General features: G+C 46.8%; 1 protein-coding gene across 1 annotated transcript in view; it reads right to left on the bottom strand.

Annotated features, from left to right (window-relative positions):
* LOC139250118 (probable G-protein coupled receptor 139) overlaps nucleotides 1-19,643 on the bottom strand; it is a 35,275-nt gene extending 15,632 nt beyond the window's left edge. Inside the window, exons 1-2 of the mRNA XM_070872685.1 lie at nucleotides 19,564-19,643; nucleotides 17,636-17,879 (exon numbers count right to left, since the gene is read on the bottom strand). Coding sequence (XP_070728786.1) covers nucleotides 17,636-17,879; nucleotides 19,564-19,643 — 324 coding nt within the window. The remainder of the gene's footprint in view (nucleotides 1-17,635; nucleotides 17,880-19,563) is intronic.
* Between the last annotated feature and the right edge of the window lie 1,256 nt (nucleotides 19,644-20,899).

Below are 20,899 nucleotides of genomic sequence, written 5' to 3'. Positions count from 1 at the left end.
AGGAACATAAGAAATAGGAGCAGGAGTGGACCATATGGCCCCACGCGACTGCTCCGCCATTTAATATCATCATGGCTGATCCGATCATGGACTCAGGTCAACATTCCTGTCCGCTACCAATGTCCCCGTATTCCCTTATCGGTTTAGAAACTGTTTCTCTCTATCTTAAAGTTATTCAATGACCCAGCTTCCTCAGCTCTCTGAGGCAGCGAATTCTACAGAATTACAACCCTCTGAGAGAAGAAATGCCTTCTCATCTCAGTGTTAAATTGTCGGCCCCTTATTCTAAGATTATGCTTCCTAATTCTAGTCTCCCCCATCAGTGGAAACATCCCATTTGCATCCACTTTGTCGAGCCCCTCGTAATCTTATACGTTTCGATAAGATCACCTCTCATTCGTATTTAAGTTATATACCAAATAAATAGCCACTGGGCTGATGAGGAGAGTTTTTTATGTACCACGTTATCATGATCAGGAATGCACTGCTCGAAAAGGTTTTTGAGTCCGCTTCAACGGTAACTTTCAAAATGTAATTGGATATATCGTTTGAAGGGAAACATTCACAGGGCAATGGGGAAAGAGCACTGTAGTGGCACTAATGGGTAGCACTTTCAAAGAGCCTACACAATCATGATGGTTCGAATGGCCTCATTCTGTGCTGTGTCATTCCGTGATTGCTTTTAAATGTAATTAGTTAAGTAATATATGACTTGGTTTAGTATTAACTGTTATGGGTTACCATTCTTACTTTTACTGACTTGTTATAAGGGATGGATTAATGCATCGGGTTTTGGTTTGGGGAATAATGTGAACGTTGTTGGTAATAAAATCATTGATATCAGGCATGTGGCAAAAGCGACTAAAGAAAGGCTTACTGTTTGTGTACATAATGTCATGGAATCTGAGCAAGTAGATGGGGCCTTGGTTTCATATCTCACACAAAAGACAGCATTATGGACGTTGGCCCACTCCCTCAGTACTGCACTGGAGTGCCAGCCTCGAGCATATGCTGAAGTCTGTGGTGTGGGGCTGGAACCTCTGACATTCCGCCACTGAAGTGAGTGCTCCCTTTGAGTCACAGCTGACACTTTGGTGCCAGATCTCGATGTCGAGTGCTTACAGTCGGAATTATCCTCCATGCCCTCCCTGTTTGGAGAAATCGGCCTGCTTTCTTTGGTTATTCTATGCAGATCTTGCAGAAAAGGTCAATGGTATTGAGGAGCTATTGTTTTTGAAGCCTGGGAAATATTTTCTTTGTTAACCATACCATTGTTGATAGCAGCGTATAGTGTTGCTGGAAGAGTACAAGAAAGTTCCATTGGTACAGGGTTTCTTTTATTTATCCGTTTATGCGATGTGGCCGTCGCTGGCAAGGCCGTGATTTATTGCCCATCCCTAACTGTCCTTGAGCAGGTGGTGGTGAACCGCCTTCTGCATCCGTTGTTCTCGGTACAACTGAATGGCTCGGTAGACCGTTTCAGAGATCAGTTGGACCAAAACTAAATCTGGATCCGCGCTCTTGGTCTGGAGTCACAAATATATGCCAGACTGGGTAAGTACGGTAGATTTCCCTGTAATGAAGGAGTTTAATAGATGGGCTTTTCAGACAATCCGGAAATGTTGTTTTCACTATTACGGTAGCTTTCTGGTCACAATTACTGCCAATAGCTTTTTATTGCTGATTTACTTAAGTAACTGTACTGAAATGCCCCGGCTGCCATAGTGGGCTTTTATATCTCCAGGTCATTATTGGATTATTAGTCCAGTAACATAACCACTATGCGACCGATCTCGGTTATGTGAATCGAAATGAGTAACTGGCAAGAAACAGGTGAAAGATACCTGGGAACAGGAGGAGGTAACTCGTCTGTTTGTATTTCACGGGATGCCAATAGCGTTGAGAATAAAGCAGTGATATCCTTTTCATTCCTCCGCGCCCTGCAGGATGGTGAACAGGGGTTGACGCTGCTCTTGACGCAATCTGCTACAACCCCTCATTTCCCCTTCCCCAACAAACCTGAAAACATCAGTGCACTCCCCGACCATCAACAAGCGTCTCTCACTCAAATACTTGGTAGTTTATCATTAGGTACTAACCCACTGTATCCACCTGGTAATATTGTTGTCGAGATAGGATAACTTTTTCTCAGCAGAAAACAATGTCCTTCAATTTAAACTTCTTGAATTATGTAATTTTTACACAAATATATCTAACTATAATCTCCAGGCTCTAGGTCAGCACGATCATAGAATCATAGAAATTTACAGAACGGAAAGAGGCCATTTTTGACCTATCCTGTCTCCGCAGGCCGACCAAGAGCTATCCAGTCTAACCCAACCTTCAAGCTCTGGATCCGTATTCCTGTGGGTTAAAGCAGTTTAATTGCACATCCAATGATCTTTTTAAATGTGGTGCGCATTTCTACCTCTACCTTCCTTTCAGGCAGTGCGTTCCAGACCCCCACCACTCTTGGCATGAATACATTTCCCTTCAAATCCCCTCTAAACCGTCTACCAATTACTTTAAGTCTGTGACCCTGGTTGTTGGCCCACTCTGCTAAGGGAAATATCCACTCTATCTAGTCCCTTCATAATTTTATACACCTCAAGAATTTCTCCCTTCTCTATTCGAAAGTAACCAACCGCAGCCTATCCAACCTTGCCTCATAGCCAACATTCTCCAGTCCAGGCAACATCCTCTTAAATATCCTCTGTACCCTCTCTTGTGCAATCACATCTTTCCTGTAGTATATGTGCTGAAATTGCACTCTAACTGTGGCTGAACCAGTGTTTTATGCTGTTGAAGCATAACCGGTCTGCTCTTATATTTATCGGTGAGACTCTCAGTGAGACTGAATTAAATGTTCAGTTGGGATATAGTGGTTGAAGAAGAAGTAAAACAAATCATTTTGTTGGTGTATGTTCCGATTGGGGAACTGGTACCCGTATCACTGAGGTGTCACGTGTTCACTAAGAGGTGGCCTATTGATACGATTATATATTTATCTATCCCTTCAATGAAGTATATATGAGAAATAACCGGTTATTCTGCATCGGCTTGGGGAGAAATCTCTAACCCTCTCCCATGGGACCTTGTATGTCCGACACCTTCTGTACTACAATATATACACGCCTACCAAACCAAACTAGTGTGATCTCATGGGACAGGCAAACAAGCAGAAATAAACATTCCAATTCGGGGGGAAAAATCTATGAAATTCCTCTGCGTCCAATCTCGGTTATAGAAACGTTGTCCAGAGATCACTCTAACCGTGAATTCCCTGAGATCCAGCACTCGGTTGAAGGAACTTAGCGAAATTGCATTCACCACAGGAAATGACACCTTGTTCCAGATGTCCATTCATTACCCGGTAAATAACCAGCTCCTTACATCTACCCTAGTGCTAGCCTTATACAACTTAAATATGCGACCGCTGGGTCTGGTTCAGACTGGGACAGCGGCTGATTAGGGAGGGTCTGGTTCAGACATTGACGGGGGCTGATTAGAGATGGTCTGGTTCAGACTGGGGCAGGAGAATGATTAGCGAGTTTCTGATTCAGACTGGGACAGGGCCTGATTAGGGAGTTTATGGTTCAGACTGGGACAGGCGTGATTAGGGTATTTCTGATTCCGACTTTAACAGGGACAGATTAGCGAGTTTCTGGTTCAGTCTGAGACAAGGACTGATTAGATAAGGGTCTGCTTTAGTCTGGGAAAAGGACGAATAAGGGAGATTCTGTTTGAGACTGGGACAGGCAATGATTAGGAAGGGTCAGGTTCATTCTGGGAAAGGGAACGATAAGGGAGTTTTGGGTTCAGACTGGGACAGGGAAAAATAGGGAGGCTCTGGTCCAGACAGGGATAGGGACTGATTGGGGAGCTTCTGGTTCAGACTTGGAGCGGGGCTTATTATGGAGTTGATGGATAAGTCTGGCACAGTGACTCTTTAGGGAGGGTCTGGTTCGGACTGGGACAGATACTGATTAGGGATGGTCTAGTTCAGTCTGGGACAGGGACTGATTAGTGCGTTTCTGGTTCAGCCTGGTAAAGTGTCTGATTTGGAAAGGTCTGGTTCAGATTGAGACAGCTTCGACTTAAGTAGTTTCTTGTTCAGACTGGGACAGGGTCTTATTAATGAGCGTTTGATTCAGACTGGGAGTTGGACTGAAAAGGCAGTTCCTGTTTCAGTCTGGGACAGGGACTGATTAGGGACTTTCGGGTTCAGTCTGGGCCAGCGACAGATGAGGGAGTTTCTAGTTCAGACTGGAACAGGGATTGATTACGGAGGGTCTGGGTCAGTTTGGGACAGTGACTGATTCGGGAGTTTATGGTTGAGACTGAGACAGGGACTGATTAGGGACTTTCGGGTTTAGTCTGGGACAGGGACTGATGAGGGAGTTTTTGGTTCAGACAGCGACAAGTACAGATTAGGGAGTTTCTCGTTCAGTCTGGGGCAGGGACTGATTAGGGAGTTTTGTATTCAGTCTGGGAGATGAACAGATTATGGAGGGTCTGTTTTAGACTAAGACGGGGAATGATTACGGAGTTACTGGTTCAGACATGGACTGGGAGTGATTACGGAGTTTCTGGTTCGTTCGGGGATAGGTACAGATTAGGGCGTTTCTGGTTCAGCCTGGGACAGGGACTGGTTAAGGAGTTTCTGTTTCAGTCCAGGACAGGACTGATTAGGCAGCTTCTGGTTCAGACTAGGGCAAGATCTGATGAGGCAGGGTCTGGTTCACTTTCGGAAAGGGACTAATAAGGCAGTTTCTGGTTCAGTTTGGGTCAGCGATTGATTATGGTGTTTCTGGTTCACCCTGGGACAGGGACTGATTTGTAAGTTTCTGGTTCAGCCTGTGACAGGAACTGATTTGTGAATTTCTGGTTCAGTCTAGAACAGGGACTGATTCTGGGGTTTCTGTTCAATCTGTGTCAGGAACTGATTCTGGAGTTCCGGATTCAGTCTGGGACAGGGACTGATTATCGAGTTTTTGGTTCAGACAGCGAGAGGAACTGAATAGGGAGTATCTGGTTCAGCCTGGGATAGGGTCTAATTCGGCACTTTCTGGTTCAGTCTGGGATAGGTACTGAATCGGGAGTTTCTGGATCAGTCTGGGATAGGGACTGGTTAGGGAATTTCTGTTTCATTCTGTGACAGGGACTGATTGAGATATTTCTGTTTCAGACTGTGACAGGATCTGATTAGCGAGGGTCTGGTTCACTCTGGGATAGAGACTAATTATGGAGTTTCTGGTTCAGACTTGGAGAGGAACTGATTAGGATATTTCTGGCTGAGACTAGGACAGGTACCGATTGGGGAGTTTCTGGTTCAGTCTGGGACAAGAACTGATTCGGGAGTTTCTTGTTCAAACTGGGAGAGGGACTGATTCGGGAGATTCTGATTCAGCCTGGTTTAGACCGAGTCTGTGGCTGGTGCAGTAGGTTTGGTTCAGTCTATTTCTGTCTGGTACAGGGGCTGGCGGGGACCGGTCTGGGTGAGTCTGGTTCAGACTGGGACAGTGAATTGTGAAGGAGGTCTGGGTCAGTCTGGTTCTGACTAGGACAGTGAATTGTGAAGGAGGTCTGCGTCAGTCTGTTTCTGACTGGGGCAGTGGACGGTGAGGATGAGTCTGATTCAGTCTGGTTCAGGATGGGACAGAGGCTGGTGATAGAGGGTTTGGCTCTGCGTGGTTCACACTCCGACAGGCGATGGTAAGGCATGGTTTGGGTCAGTCTTTTTCATACTGGGACAGAGGATGGTGATGGAGGTCCACTTCCGTCTGGTGCATACTGTGACAGTGCCTGGTGATCGGGTCGATTTCACTCTGTTGGAGACTGGGACAGTGGATGGTGAGAGCATCTGGTTCAGTGTGATTCAGTCTGGGACAGGCGCTCGTGAGGCAGTGTCTGTTTTAGAATGCTACGGAATGGGACAGGAGTTAGTGTGGACGATTGTGCTTCAGCATTGGACAGGAACCGGTGAGCCCATCTGGTTCCGTCTTGTTCAACCTGAAACAGAGACTTGTGAGAGGAGCTGAATCAATCTGCGACAGGACTGATGAAAGAGGTTCTGTGTTAGTCTGGTTCAGACTGGGACAGGGGATGATGACTGAAGGTGTGGTTTCGTCTGCACAGGGACTGGTGAGGGGGCGGGGGGGCATCGGACAGGAGACCGTGAGAGAGGTTCTGGTTGAGACTCGGACAGTGGCCGATGAGAGGTTTCAATTGTATGACTTGTGGTATCAATCGAAGATGATCAGTGATTAATTCTCCCCCAAGCCCGAGTCAGCATCTTCAAGGGAGTATAGCTGCTGTGGAGAAATGACAGAACTGTTCACCTGTGCGGTCTGGAATGGGGGAGAGATGTCTTCTTCCTTTTCGTGACCCAATCGCCCAGGTCTGTTAGCCAATGCTTTGGGTTCTGGGAGAGGATGGAGCAAACAATCCTTTGGAGAAACAATGTTCCCACTGTCCCAGGACGATTGCCCTAACCTGTGGGGTCTGCGGTGGGAGCGAGTGTAATTTTCTGTCGTGTTTGTGTGATTCCCGTGGTGTCTGTTGCTTCACAGACTGCAGCCGGGAATGGCTGGATTCGGTACGGGTCAGATTCTGGATTCATGGCAAGAAGGTGTGGAGTAGATTCACTTCTAGCAGCAATTCCTCCAACACTGACTTCCCCAGGGTGGGGGCAGTGTGCACATCACCGCAAGTGTGCAGCCTTTTCAGTTTATGACGCCGAGCTACCTTCGGAAGGGGGATGTTTTTATGTCAATGTGGGTTGATGTATGTGCAGTTCATAACAGTTGGCTTCCCCAGGGATTGACATCCTGTGATTTCCCAGTAGGGGCAGTGAGTGACCGTGAGCTGCCCCATGGAGGGGGCAGTGTGTGATGTCCCTGTGTGGGCGGGGTGGGGGGAAATTATGTGCAGTGAGTGACCGTGAACTGCCCCGGGGAGGTAGCAGTGTGTGGTGTCCCCGTGGGGGGTGGGGGGCAGGGCATATTGTTCAGTGAGTGAAACTGAGCTGCCCCGGGGAGGGGGCCGTGTGTGATGTCCCTGTGTAAGATTAAATTGGAAGTCTCTTTGGATTGTCTGTTCAATGTACTGAAGGTGAAACTACATTATTTATTATTTCCAACAGTTTGCAAATTTTCTGTGTGAATCTACCTTGAAAAAAGCTAGATGCGCAACAAACTAAGAAAGTTCTGAGCTCAACGATTTTATTTCCTAGTGATAATACGTGTGTTTCCCAGTGATAACGTGTGATTCAAACACCATCGTCACTGGTGACAGAGCTAGATCCTTGCATCAGCAGAAACTCCAAAGCCATGTGTTAGTCATTGGAGAAGCAAGTTTTTCAAATAAAGACTTTGGTTCATGTTTCACTTGCAATGCCTCATCCTGAAAAATACTCTTCAAAGCCAGTGATCTCCATGTGAGGTACAGTTTCTTCAGGTCATGTCCCTGATCAGCCCCATGGATTGGGCAGTGTGTGATGTCCCTGTGGGGTTCAGTATGTTCAGTATCTTAGTTGAACTGCCCCAGGGAGCGGGCAGTATGTGATGCCCCTGTGGGGTGCAGTATGTTCAGAGTCTGACCCTGAGCTGGCCAAGGGAGGGGGCAGTGTGTGATGTCCCTGTGGTGTGCAGTATGTTCAGAGTCTGAACCTGAGCTGCCCCAGGGAGGGGGCAGTGTGTGTTGTCCCTGTGGGTTGCAGTTTCTGACCTGAGCTGACCCAGGGAGGGGGCAGTGTGTGATGTCCCTGTGGGGTGCAGTTTCTCACCCTGAGCTGCCCCAGGGCGGGAGCAATGTGTGATGTCGCTGTAGGGTGCAGTACGTTCTGAGTCTGACCCTTAGCTGCCACAGGGATGGGGCAGTGTGTGATGTCTCTGTGGTGGGGTTGGCATTTTATGCAGCGAATGAACCTGAGCCGGCCGTGTCTAATGTCTCTGTGGAGAGCAGTATGTTGCAATTATGACCCTGAGCTGCCCCAAGGAGGGGATAACGTGTGATGTCCCTGTGGAGAGCAGTGTGTTCAGTGTCTGACCCTGAGCTGCCCCAGGGAGGGGATAATGTGTGATGTTCCTGTGGGGTGCAGTCTGTTCAGTGTCTGACCCTGAGCTGCCCCAGGGAGGGGCTAATGTGTGCTGTCCCTGTGGGGTGCAGTGTGTTCAGTGTCTGATCGTGAGCTGCCCCAGGGAGGGGATAATGTTTGATGTTCCTGTGGGGTGCAGTGTGTTCAATGTCTGACCGTGAGCTGCCCCAAGGAAGGAGCAGTGTGTGATGTCCCTGTGGGGGGTCGGGGGGGTGGCACTTTGAGCAGTGAGTGACTGTGAGCTGCCCCGACGAGGGGGCAGTGTGTGATGTGCCTGCGTAAGATTAAATTGGAACTCTCTTTGGACTGTCCGCTCAAAAGACTGAAGCTGACACCAGAGTGCGAATAGTTCAGATTTTATTTAAGAATAAGCGAGAATTAATAACGGAGTTTAGCAGAATTTTCTAATTAAAAATGAGAATGATATTACTCGTGATGGTGATTTGGGAAGGAGGAAGGATTATTCCTCATTCCTGCTACTGGTATACCTTCTGCCCCTCTCTGGATCGGTGCCTTTCCTGACACGATCAGGATGAGAATAATCCAAATTCACGAAGATATACCCCAGGAACGGAGCCACCGAAAAATCTGTCCCAGCGTGTATCTCCTGGTGTGGATTATTAAAAATTTCACACTCACACGAAAGGTAATTTATAGAGAAAAGTGTTGTTTATTAAAACCACATTAAACAACGGAGATCCAGCCTCATTAGTACCGATACTGACGGCTTTCAACGCCGATCTCATGGGACAAGCTACGCAGTTACATTCTTATACAGTTCAAATACAGTCAAAATGGTGGAACTACGCGAGGAAGTGTTCCATTGGTTAATACAGGTTACAGCAATTTCATTTGGTGGTACAGTTACATTAATTTTATTGGATACAGTAAATTCTAATGATTCCATTGGAACATTCAGTTCTGGCGACTGTTGCTGGGGAAAACCCTCTGCAGGTTTTGTGTTACTTTTCTGCGAAGGTCTACCCAGGCTAATTGTCAGGCTAATGTTCTTGGCAGGCATATGACTACCCTCTGCTTAAAAGAGGCATTGTCCCTTTTATCTCCTGTGGCTGGAACATCGTGGCCTCCTCTCATTATATTTGTGAGATTTCTACATAAATCTTATGGGTGCACTTATCTCCTTAGAGAATTTCTCTGACTGTAGTGTTTCTGCCTAATACAGCTATTCTACCATGAACGCACTTTAAATCTTGCTCTCAGACTTTTTTACTTTATTTAAATTACACCTAATTACTTTACCCCTAATTCAGGTATTTCGCTCTTACACTCCTATAGATCCACATCTTCCCAGTCTGGAGCCTGGGACCCTCTGTCTCCAGGCATTGGTTTTGTCAGATCTTATCTTCAACCTCAGTACAAGCTTTTTCTGTTATGTTTTTCAGCTTCCATGCTGACGACGCAACACAGGATTTTGATAGTAATGAGTACTAACTAAGTGCATTACAGTTTGATTTGTAAAAACGATTTATCATTTATTATTTTCAACAGTTTGCAAATGTTCTTTTTGATTCTACGTTCAGAGAAGCGTGATAAGCGATAAACTAAGACAGATCTGAGCCCCTCGGTGCTATTTCCCAGTGATAATATGTTTGTTTCCGATTGATAATGTGTGATGTAACACCATAGTAACTGGTGGCAGAGCCAGATCTTTACGTCAGCAGAAAATCCAAAGCAGTGTCTTTGTCTTTGCAGAAGCAAGCTTTTCAATGAACGTCTTTGGTCCATGTTACACTTGCAATACCTCATCCCTCAAAATATTCTACGAAGCCTGTATTCTTACAGGTGCATGCAGGTTGTGATCACCCTGTGAGGTGAAGTTTGTTGAGGTCATGTCCATGAGCTGCCCCAGGGTGCGGCCAATGTGTGATGTCCCTGTAGGGTGCAGTTTCTGATTCTTAGCTGCCCCAAGGAGGGTGCAGCGTGTGATGTCCCTGTGGTGTGCAGTGAGTTCAGTGTCTGGCCCTGAGCTGCCACAGAGAGGGCGCCGTGTGTGATGTCCCTGTGGGGTGCAGTAAGGCGTGAGTCTGACCCTGGGCTGCCCCAGGGACGGGGCAGTGTTTGATGTCCTTATGTGCTGCAGTGTCTGATCCTGAGCTGCTCTAGGGAGCGGGCAGTGTATGATGTCCCTCTGCGGTGTAGTATGTTCAGTATCTGACCCTGAGCTGCCCCGGGGTGCAGGCAGTGCGTGATGTCCTGTGGGGTGAAGTAAGGCGTGAGTCTTACCCTGAGCTGCCCCAGGGAGGGGGTAGTGTGTGTTGAACTGTGGGGTGCAGTTTCTGACCTGAGATGCCCCAGGGAGGGGCGGTGTTTGATGTCCTTTTGGGGTGCAGTGTCTGACCCTGAGCTGCCCCAAGGAGCGAGCAACGTGTGATGACGCTGTGGGGTGCAGAATGCTCAGTGTCTGACCCTGAGCTGCCCCAGGGAGGGGGTAGTGTGAAATGTCACTGTGGGATGCAGTAAGTGGTGAGTCTGACGCTGAGCAGCCCCACGGAGGGGCAGTGTGTGATGTCCCTGTAGGGTGCAGTATGTTCAGTGTCTGACCCAGAGCTGCCCCAGTGAGGGTGCAGTGTGTGATGTCCCTGTAGGGAGCGGTATGCTCAGAATCTGATCCTGAGCTCTCCTCACACATACTTTTCTCGGGGACATTTCCGCGTCTCTCAGTTGGAATTAAATTGTGGGACATCCCCATCTGCTGGACGCAGGTGGCACTACTGAACAGATCGTGATGGCTCAGATCATTCACAGAGTAATCTAATTGCAACGTCCGGCCAGAATAATTAATCTTATCTTCGGTTGTATTGACGACATACTTGTTAATTTCCAGTATTGGAAGTAAGCCTTTAAAGAGCCCATCACTCTTTCCTTCATTTGAAAAATATATCCAGATTATTAACCACAGCTCAGGTACAGTTCAGACCTTGATGTGATTAAAACTAGCACTAACATCAGAAGTGAACAGGGGGAATCTTTTGTGAACTACTCCGTGTGTGTTTCAGCAGATAACTCTAATAAGTACCTCCCTTCCCACACTGGGAGCAGGTGAACATAGACAGAGAGAAATAGAGAAAATAGGTGCAGGAGTATGCCAATCTGCACTTCGGGAGTGCACCGTCATTCAATAAGATCATGGCTGAACATTCGCTCAAAACACCTTTCCTGCTTTCTCTCCATACCCCTTGATCCCCATAGCCGTAAGGGCCATATCTAACTCCCTCTTGAATATATCCATGAAGTGGCATCAACCAATCTCTGCGGCAAGGAATTCCATAGGTTAAGAACTCTGAGTGAAGAAGTTTCTGCTCATCTCAGTCCTAAATGGCAAACCTCATGTCCTAAAACAAAGTTCCTGGTTCTGGACTTCCCTAACATCGGGAACATTCTTCCCACATCTAACCTCTCCAGTTGCCTCAGAATCCTATACGTTTCTGTGATATCCCCTCTCATCCTTCAAAACTCCAGTGAATCAAGGCGCAGTTGATCCAGTCTCTCCTCACACGACAGTCCTGCCATCCAGGGAATCAGTCTGGTGAGCCTTCGCTGCACTCCCTCAATAGCAAGAACGTCCTTCCTCAGATTAGGGGAACAAACTGAACACAATACACCAGGTGAGGCCTCACCAAGGCCCTGTACAACAGCAGTAATACCTCCCTGTTCCTATCCACAAATCCACGTGCTATAAAGGCCACACTGCAATTTTCCTTCTTCACTGCCTGCTGTACCTGCATGTCAACTTTCAATGACTGATGAACCATGATACCAAGGTCTCGTTCTATCTTCCCTTTTCTTAATGTGCCGCCATTCAGATAATATTCTGCGTTTCGTATTTTTGCCACCAATTGCACATTATACTGCATCTGCCTTGCATTTGTCCACTCACCTTACCTGCCCAAGTCACCCTGCAGCCCTTTAACGTCCTCCTCACAGCTCACCCCGCCATCCAGTTTAGTGTCATCAGCAAACTTGGAGATATTACAATTAATTCCTTCTGCTAAATCGTTAATGTATGTTATAAAGAGCTGGGGTCACAGCACTGTTCACTGCTGCACTCCACTATTCACTGCCTGCCATTCTGAAAAGGAACATTTATCACGACTCTCTGCTTCCTGTCTGCCAAACAGTTCTCTATCCACGTCAGTACACTACCGCCAATAACATGCGCTTTGATATTGCAGACCAATCTCTCGTGCAGGACCTTGTCAAAAGCCTTTCGAAAGTCAAATACACCACATCCACAGGTTCTCCCTTGTCCACACTGCTAGTTGCAACCCAAAAAAATGCCAGACAATTCGATAAGCATGATTTCCCTTTCATAAATCCATGCTGACTTGATCCGATCTTGTCGCTGCTTTCCAAATGCACTGCTATTCATCCTTAACGATTGATTCCAACATTTTCCCCACGACTGATGTCAGTCTAACTAGTCCATAATTATCAGTTTTCTCTCTCCCTTCTTTTTTAAAAAGTGGTGCTACGTTAGCTACCCTCCAGTCCATAGGAACTGATCGAGAATCGATAGACTGTTGGAAAATGATCACCAATGCATCCACTCTTTCGAGGGCCACTTTCTTAAGTACTCTGGTTGCAGACTGTCAAGCTCCCGGTATTTATCGGCCTTCAATCCCATCAATTTCCCGAAAATAATGTCCTACCTAATAAGGATATCCTTCAGTTCCTCCTCACTAGACCCATTGTCCGCTAGTACATTCGGAAGGTTATTGTTGCATTCCTTCATGAAGACAGAACCGAAGTATTTGTACAATTCATCTGCCATTTCTTTGTTCCCCATTATAAATTCACCTGAATTCGATTGCAAGAGATCTACATTTGCCTTCACTAATCTTTTTCTCTTCACGTTTCTTTAGAAGCTTTTGCAATCAGTTTTTATGTACCTGCAAGCTTCCTCTCCTAATCTATGTTCCCCCTCTCAATTAAATCATTAGTCCTCCTCTGTTGAATTCCAACCTTCTCCCAGCCCTCAGGTTTGTTGCTTATTCTGGCCAATTTATATGCCTCTTCCTTGGCTTTAACACTCTCCTTAATTTCCCTTGTTAGCCATGGTTGAGCCACCTTCCCCGTTTTATTTTTACTCTAGACAGAGATGAATAATTGCTGAAGTTCATCCATGTGATCTTTAAATGTTTGCCACTGTTTAACCACCATTAACCCTTTAAGTATCCTTTGCAAGTCTGTTCTAGAAATTCACGCCTCATACCGTCGATGTTACCTTTCCTGAAGTTCAGCATCCTAGTTTCCGAATTAATTGTGTCACTCTCCATCTTAATAATGAAATCACTCTTCCCCAAGGGGCCTCGCACAAAAAGATTGCTAAAAAGTCCCCTCTCATTACACATCACATTATGATGGCCAGCTCTCTAGTTGGTTCCCAGACTTATTGGTCTAGAAACCATCCCTAATACACTCCAGGTTATTATCCCCCACCACATTGCTGCCAGTGTGGTTCGCCCAATCAATATGTAGATTAAAGTCGTCCATGATAACTGATGTACCTTTATTACACACACCGCTTATTTCTTGTTTGATGCTGTCCCCAACATCACGATTCCTGTTTGGTGGTCTGTACACAAGTCCCACTAACGTGTTCTGCCCTTTGGAATTCCACAGCTCCATCCATACCTGTTCCACATCATCCAGGCTAATGTCCCTCCTTACTATAGCATTAATTTCCTCTTTAATCAGCAACGCCACCCTGCCTCCTTTTCTTCTCTCCTATCCTTCTAAATGTTGAACACCTCTGGCTGTTGCGTTCCCAGCCTTGGTAAACCTGGAGCCATGTCTCTGTGATGCAAAATACATCATATCCATCCATTTGCTTTTTTGCCTTGGGTTTATCTGCCCTCCACCTTTACTATTCCCCTTTCTATCTTTTGCTTCTGCCTCCATTTTACTTTCCTCTGTCTCCCTGCATCGGTTCCCATCCCCCGTGATGTTAGTTTAAGTCCTCCCCAACATCACTAACAAACGCTCCCCCTAGAAATTGGATCCGGTCCTGCCCAGGTGCAGACCGTCCTGTTTGTACTTTTCCCACGTCCCCCAGAACCGGTTCCCATGTCCTAGGAATTTGAATCCTGGCCTCTTGCACCACTCCTCAAGCCACGTATTCATCTGAGCTTTCCTGCGATTCCTCCTCTGACTAGTACGTGGCACTGGTACCAATCTTGAGATTACTACCTTTGAGATCCAACCTTATAATTTAGATCCTACCTTGCGAAATTTGTCTCGTACGATCTCATCCCTTTTTTTTTAGATCGTCGGAACCTACAGCATCATGACAATTGGCTCTTCACCCTCCCTTTTCAGAATGTCCTGCACCCGCTCCGAGACATTCTTCACTGTTGCACCAGGGAGGTAACATAACATCCTGGCGTCTGGGTTGCGGCTCCAGAAACGCCGATCTATTTCCCTTGCAATCGCATCTCCTCTCACTAGAGCTTTCCAACTGATTTTCCTGCTCTGCTGTGCAGCAGAGACACCCACTGTGCCTTGGCCTTGGATGCTGCTTCTACCACCTGATGAGTCATGCCCCTCAAAACTACCCAAAGCAGTGTAATTGTTTTGCAGGGGGCTGGACGCATGGGACCCCTGCACTACTTTCCTTGCACTGCTCCACTCAGTGTGAACTCACTGGTGCACGATCAAGCGGGAGGCATGGGTGGACACATTGCCGTACACGGTACATTTAACAGCATAAAGACATCAGAACATAAGAAATAGGAGCAGGAGCAGACCACACGGCTCTTCGAGCCTGCTCCACATTTAATACGACCAAGCATGATCTGATCACAACTAGAGCATGGTCTCGCTACAGAGCATAGTTCCCTATACACTGTCCAATAAACATTCCCAAGGTATCACACGGGTTCTGTCTTGTGTAAATATCGCACTAGGGTGTGGAGCAGACAGGAAGCGACCGTGGTGGGCATGGAGAGAGAGAGCTTGGCAGGGAGAGAGCGAGCGGGGCAAGGAGAGAGATAGCAGGGCAGGGAGAGAGAGAGCGGGGCAGTGATAGAGAGAGCGGCGAAGGGATAGAGAGAAGGGCAGCGACAGAGAGAGAGTGGGGCAGGGAGAGAACGTGCAGGGCAGGGAGAGAGAGTGGGGCAGGGAGGGAGAGAGCGGAGCAGGAATAGAGAGTTGGGCAGCGAGAGAGAGAGAGTGGGGCTGGGAGAGAACGTGCAGGGCAGGGAGAGAGAGTGGGGCAGGGAGGGAGAGAGCGGAGCAGGAATAGAGAGTTGGGCAGCGAGAGAGAGAGCGCAGGGCAGGTAGAGAGAGTGGGGCAGGGAGAGAGAGAGAGAGAGAGCGGGAATGGTAGTGAGAGAGAGCGGGGCAGGGAGATAGAGAGGTGGGGGCAGGGAAAGAGAGAGCGGGCAGGGAGAGAGAGAGCGGGGTAGGGAGAGAGAAAAGAGCGGGACAGGGAGAGAGTGCGCGGGGCAGTAAGAGAGAGCCGGGCAGGGAGAGAGGGAGAGCAGGTCAGGGAGAGGGAGAGAGTGAGAGTGGGGCAGGAAGAGGGAGAGAGGGGACAGGGAGAGAGAGAGCGGAGCAGGGAGAGAGAGAGCGGGTCAGGGAGAGAGAGCGGGACAGGGAGTGAGAGAAGGGGGGCAGGGAGAGAGAGAAAGGCGTCAGGAAGTGAGAGCGGACGGCAGCGAGAGAGAACGGCGGGCAGGGACAGAGAGAGCATGGCAGGGAGAGAGACAGGCGGGGAGGGAGATAGAGCGTGGGGGGCAGGGAGATAGCGCGTGGCAGGGAGAGAAAGTGGGGGGCAGGGAGGGAGAGTGGGGGGTTTGCAGAGAGAGCGAGCGGTGGGTCAGGGAGAGAGAGAGGGAGGCAGGGAGAGAGAGAGTGGGGCAGAGAGAGAGAACGGGGGGCAGAGAGACATAGCAGTGGGGCAGTGAGAGAGAGCATAGCATGTGACGAGAGAGGGATGGCAGGGAGAGAGAGAGCGGGGCAAGGAGAGAGAGATGGAGCAGGGATAGAGAGCGAGGCAGGGATAGAGAGCGCGGCAGGGATTGAGAGCGCGGCAGGGATAGCGAGCGGAGCAGGGATAGACAGCGGGACAGGGATAGACAGCGGGGCAGGGGAGAGAGTGGTGCAGGGAGAGAGAGCCGGGCAGGGAAGCGGGGGAAGGGAGAAAAAGTGGGGCAGGGAGAGAGAGCGGAGCAGGGCGAGAGAGCGGGGCAGGGAGAGAAAGCAGGTCAGGGAGAAAAATCGGGGGCATGGAGAGTGAACGGGGGCAGGGAGAGAGAGAGGTGGCAGAGAGCTTTTATATTCCCTGCAAGCTTCCGCTCATACCTTATTTTCACTATCCTAATTAGACCCTTTGTCTTCTCCCAAATTCTAAATTTCACCCAGTCCTCAGGTTTGCTGCTTTTTCTCAGCAATTTAGATGCATCATCCATGGATTTAACACTATCCATAATTTCCCTTGTTAGCCACGGTTGTGCTACCTAACCCGTTTTATTTTTGCTCCAGAACGGGATGTTCACTTGTTGAAGTTCATCCATGTAATCTATAAATGTGTACAATTGCCTATCCACTGGCAATGCTTTCAGTAGCATTTACGAGTCTATCCTAGCCAATTCACATCTCATACCTTCGGAGTGACCTTTCCTTAAGTTCAGGACCCTTGCCTCTGAATTAACTGTCACTCTCCACCTTCATAAAAAAATCTACCATATTATTGTCATTCTTACCCAGGGGACTTCGCACAACAAAATTGCTAATTAGTCCTCTCTCATTACACAACACCCAGTCAAGGATGGCCAGCTCTCCGGTTGGTTCCTCGACATATTGGTCTCGAAAACCATCCCTAATACACTCCAGGAAATCCTCCTCCACCGCATTGCTACCAAATTAACCCAATCTGTAAGCAGATTTAGTCGCCCATGATAACTGCTGTACTTTTATTACATGCATCCCTTATTTCTTGTTTGATACCATCCCCAGCGTTATTACTACTGTTTGATGGTCTGTGCACAACTCCCACTTGCGTTTTCTGCCCATTTGTTAATCTGCTGGTCTACCCATACAGATTCCACATCATCTAAGCGAATGTTCTTTCTTGCTATTGTGTTCATTTCCTCTTTAAACAGCAACGTTACCCCACCACTTTTTCCTTTCTGCCTGCCTACCCTTGGAGGTTTACTCTGTATCTAACCCCGTGATATACCTGCCCTGGGAGTGTTTGGTGGGACAGTGCAGAGGGAGCTTTACTCTGTATCTAACCCCCTGTACCTGCCCTGGGAATGTTTCGTGGGACAGTGCAGAGGGAGCTTTACTCTGTATCTCACCCACTTAACCTGCCCTGGGCGTGTTTGATGGGATCGTGTAGAGAGAATTTTACTCTGTATATAACCGCGTGCTCTACCTGCAATGGAAGAGAAATGCTTGACTCTATAATTGTTATAAATTATTTATTGACATTCAGAAATGAAAGTTTTAGCTATAAAGATGTTGTACAAACATATTGTGGGGAGAGTTGCTCAGACTCGGAATGATCATGACCTGATTGTGAGGAGCCTCGCTCAGACCCGGGATGATCAGGACCTTATTGTTGGGAGCGTTGCTCAGACCCGGTGTGACCAGGACACAATTGTCTGAGATATGAGGAAGTTCCCGATATTCTTGCTGGAATTGTCTCCTTTGGATCTCCCGGCATCGCTGTAAGTCTGGGTATTTTCCAACCTTAGCGTCCTGGGTTTGTTGCTCGGCAGAATACAACATTTGTAAAGCATTTGTAATAAAATAGCTGAGTTGACAGCAAAAATAGATGCAAATGGGTATGATCTGATAGCCATTACAGAGAAGTGGTTGCAAGGCGACCAGGACTGGGAATTAAATATTCAGGGGTACTTGACAATCCTGAAGGACAGCCAGAAAGGAAACGGAGGTGGGGTAGCTCTATTGATAAAGGATGGAATCACTGCAATAGTAAGAAACGATATTGGCTCAAACGATCAGGATGTTGAAAGAGTTTGGCTGGAGATAAGGAACAATAAGGGGAAAAAGTCACAGGTGGGCATAGTCTATAGGCCCCCCAATAGTAGCAACACTGTTGGTCGGAACACAAAGCAGGAAATAGTGAGGGCTTGTAAAATGGGAACAACAATAATCATGGGTGATTTTAACCTCCATATTCTTTGGACAAATGAAATTGATCAGGTTGCATTGAGGATGAGTTCACAGAGTCCATATGGGAAGGGTTCCTTGAGCAGTATAGAACGGAACCAACCAGGGGGCAGGTTATCTTAGATCTGGATCAATAAACAATCGCCTAGTAAAGGATCCCCTTGGAATGAGTGATCATAACATGATTGAAATTCAAATTCAGATAGAGGGTGAGAAATTTTGATCTCAAGCCAGCTTACTAAGATTAAATAAAATAGACTATGAAGGTATGAGGACAAAATTGAGCAAAGTGGACTGGGAATATAGTTACATTCTAGGACGATTGATGAACAGTGGTCTATATTTAAGGAGATATTTCACAACTCTAAGAAAAATATATCCCAGTGAGGAGGAAAAGGTGTAAGAGAAAGGATAGCGATCCATGGCGAACGAAAGAAATAAAGGATGGTATCCTGTTAAAAACAAGCGCATACAAAGTGGCCAAAACTAGTGGTAGGACAGAAGACTGGGAATCTTTGAAAAGCCAGCAAAGAACGACTGAAAATGATTAAGAAAGGGAAGTTAGACTGTGAAAGTAAACTAGCACGAAATATAAAAATCAGATAGCAAGAGTTTTCAATATGTATATGAAAAGGAAAAGAATGGCTAAAGTAAATGTTGGTGCTTAAGAGGACAAGCCGGGGAATTAGTAATGGGGAATATGGAGATTGCAAAAACACTGAACAAATATTTTGTATCAATCTGTACGGTCGAGGATACTAACAATATTTCAATAGTGGATAATCAAGGGAATTTGGCCTGCGGAAATTAACAAAATCACAATCACTAAGGAGGTGATACGCAGTAAGATAATGGCACTAAAGGCAGATAAATCCCCTCGACCTGATCGCTTGCATCTGATGGGGAGAATCGGCATTCTCCGCTCTTAACACGCCTTGATACAACAGACGGACAACTTGGATAAGTCCAATGACTTTTATTCGAAAACATGAAGGGGGAACATCTCAATACTCAGCGGCCGGAGAGAAGAAATCCAACGAGCTGTCCAAATTACATCTTAATTTTGCAGGGTATAGCACATGGGTATCCTCATGGACAGACCTTAACAGTAATATGATTGGTTGTGCCAATGCTTGATCACATACCCATTTGCTCGATTGTTCCAAGTGCCACATTCCTTATATTATATTGCTCCCTTAAGCCCGAGTTCAACAAGTGGCCATCTTGCGTACGTGCAATTTTAAGCATATATTAAACGAGTGGTCAGGTTGTGGCTCCAAGTTTGCATGCATTTTTAAGCCTACCTTCTCTTTAGCCAGTTGACGGCCTTCAAATTAGCCAGATAACAACTGTGATAATCGAACTTGCCTCTGCAATTCTCCATTTTGGCCCTTCGCTATATACCCCAAGGTAGGCCAATGTGCCATCCACTAATTATTTCATCCAAAGGGGAAGTGATATTGTCAGCTTAATTGTTCCGTCTGGGTTGCCAAGCTCTAACGTTCGGATGACTTCTCGTTTCCTTTTCCCTTGACACACCATTTACCTGTTTGATAGATTTTTCTTCAGATCATACTGCTTTTGTTTTTTCGAAGTCTTTTATGGGGGCCGGAGCTATGGCATTCCTCGTTCGTCGTTAACATCTCCAACATAATTCATTCAACAATACCATTAAAACCACAGATGGCATAATCTCCAATACATGGGATAATATTTTTATCCTGGGGTGCACCTGCACGTTTGGTCCAAAGAAGCAAAGCCTGGCATACCAAGGTTGGTTTGCCAACATTTGATTCGTGTCTTTCTGGAGTTTGTAGATGTTCTTCATCGTATTTCTGCCGCTGTTCATGGACGCCCCTTGCGGAAGAGTGACCATATATGGTGGAATTCTGCATTAGGATGGAGAATGAAACAGTTAAGTCAGAGACTATGCTCTGGAACTTAAAGAAGGGTACCTTTGAAGGTATGAGTCGTGAATTGGCTGGGATAGATTGGCGAATGATACTTAAGGGGTTGACTGTGGATGGGCAATGGCAGACATTTAGAGACCGCATGGATGAACTACAACAATTGTCCATTCCTGTCTGGCGTAAAAATAAAAAAGGGAAGGTGGCTCAACCGTGGCTTTCAAGGGAAATCATGGATAGTATTAAAGCCGAGGAAGTGGCATACAAATTGGCCAGAAATAGCAGTGAACTTGGGGACTGGGAGAAATGTAGAACTCAGCAGAGGAGGACAAAGGGTTTGATTCGGGCAGTGAAAATGAAGTACGAGAAGAAGTTTGCAGGGAACATTAAAACGGACTGCAAATGCTTCTATCGATATGTAAAGAGAAAAAGGTTAGTAAAGACAAATTTAGGTCCCCTACAGTCAGAATCAGGGGAAGTCATAACGGGGAACAAAGAAATGGCAGACAAATTGAACAAGTACTTTGGTTCGGTATTCATTAAGGAGGACATAAACAACCTTCCGGATATAAAAGGGGTCAGAGGGTCTAGTAAGAAGGAAGAACTGAGGGAAATCCTTATTATTCGGGAAATTGTGTTGGAGAAATTGATGGGATTGAAGGCCGATAAATCCCCAGGGCTTGATGGACTGCATCCCACAGTACTTATGGAGGTGGCCTTGGAAATAGCGGTT

This window comes from Pristiophorus japonicus, unplaced genomic scaffold (assembly GCF_044704955.1).
Source record: "Pristiophorus japonicus isolate sPriJap1 unplaced genomic scaffold, sPriJap1.hap1 HAP1_SCAFFOLD_35, whole genome shotgun sequence".
Lineage (NCBI taxonomy): Eukaryota > Metazoa > Chordata > Chondrichthyes > Pristiophoridae > Pristiophorus > Pristiophorus japonicus.
The sequence above is the reverse complement of the archived record's forward strand: the minus strand, read 5'-3'. Positions and strand labels throughout refer to the sequence as shown.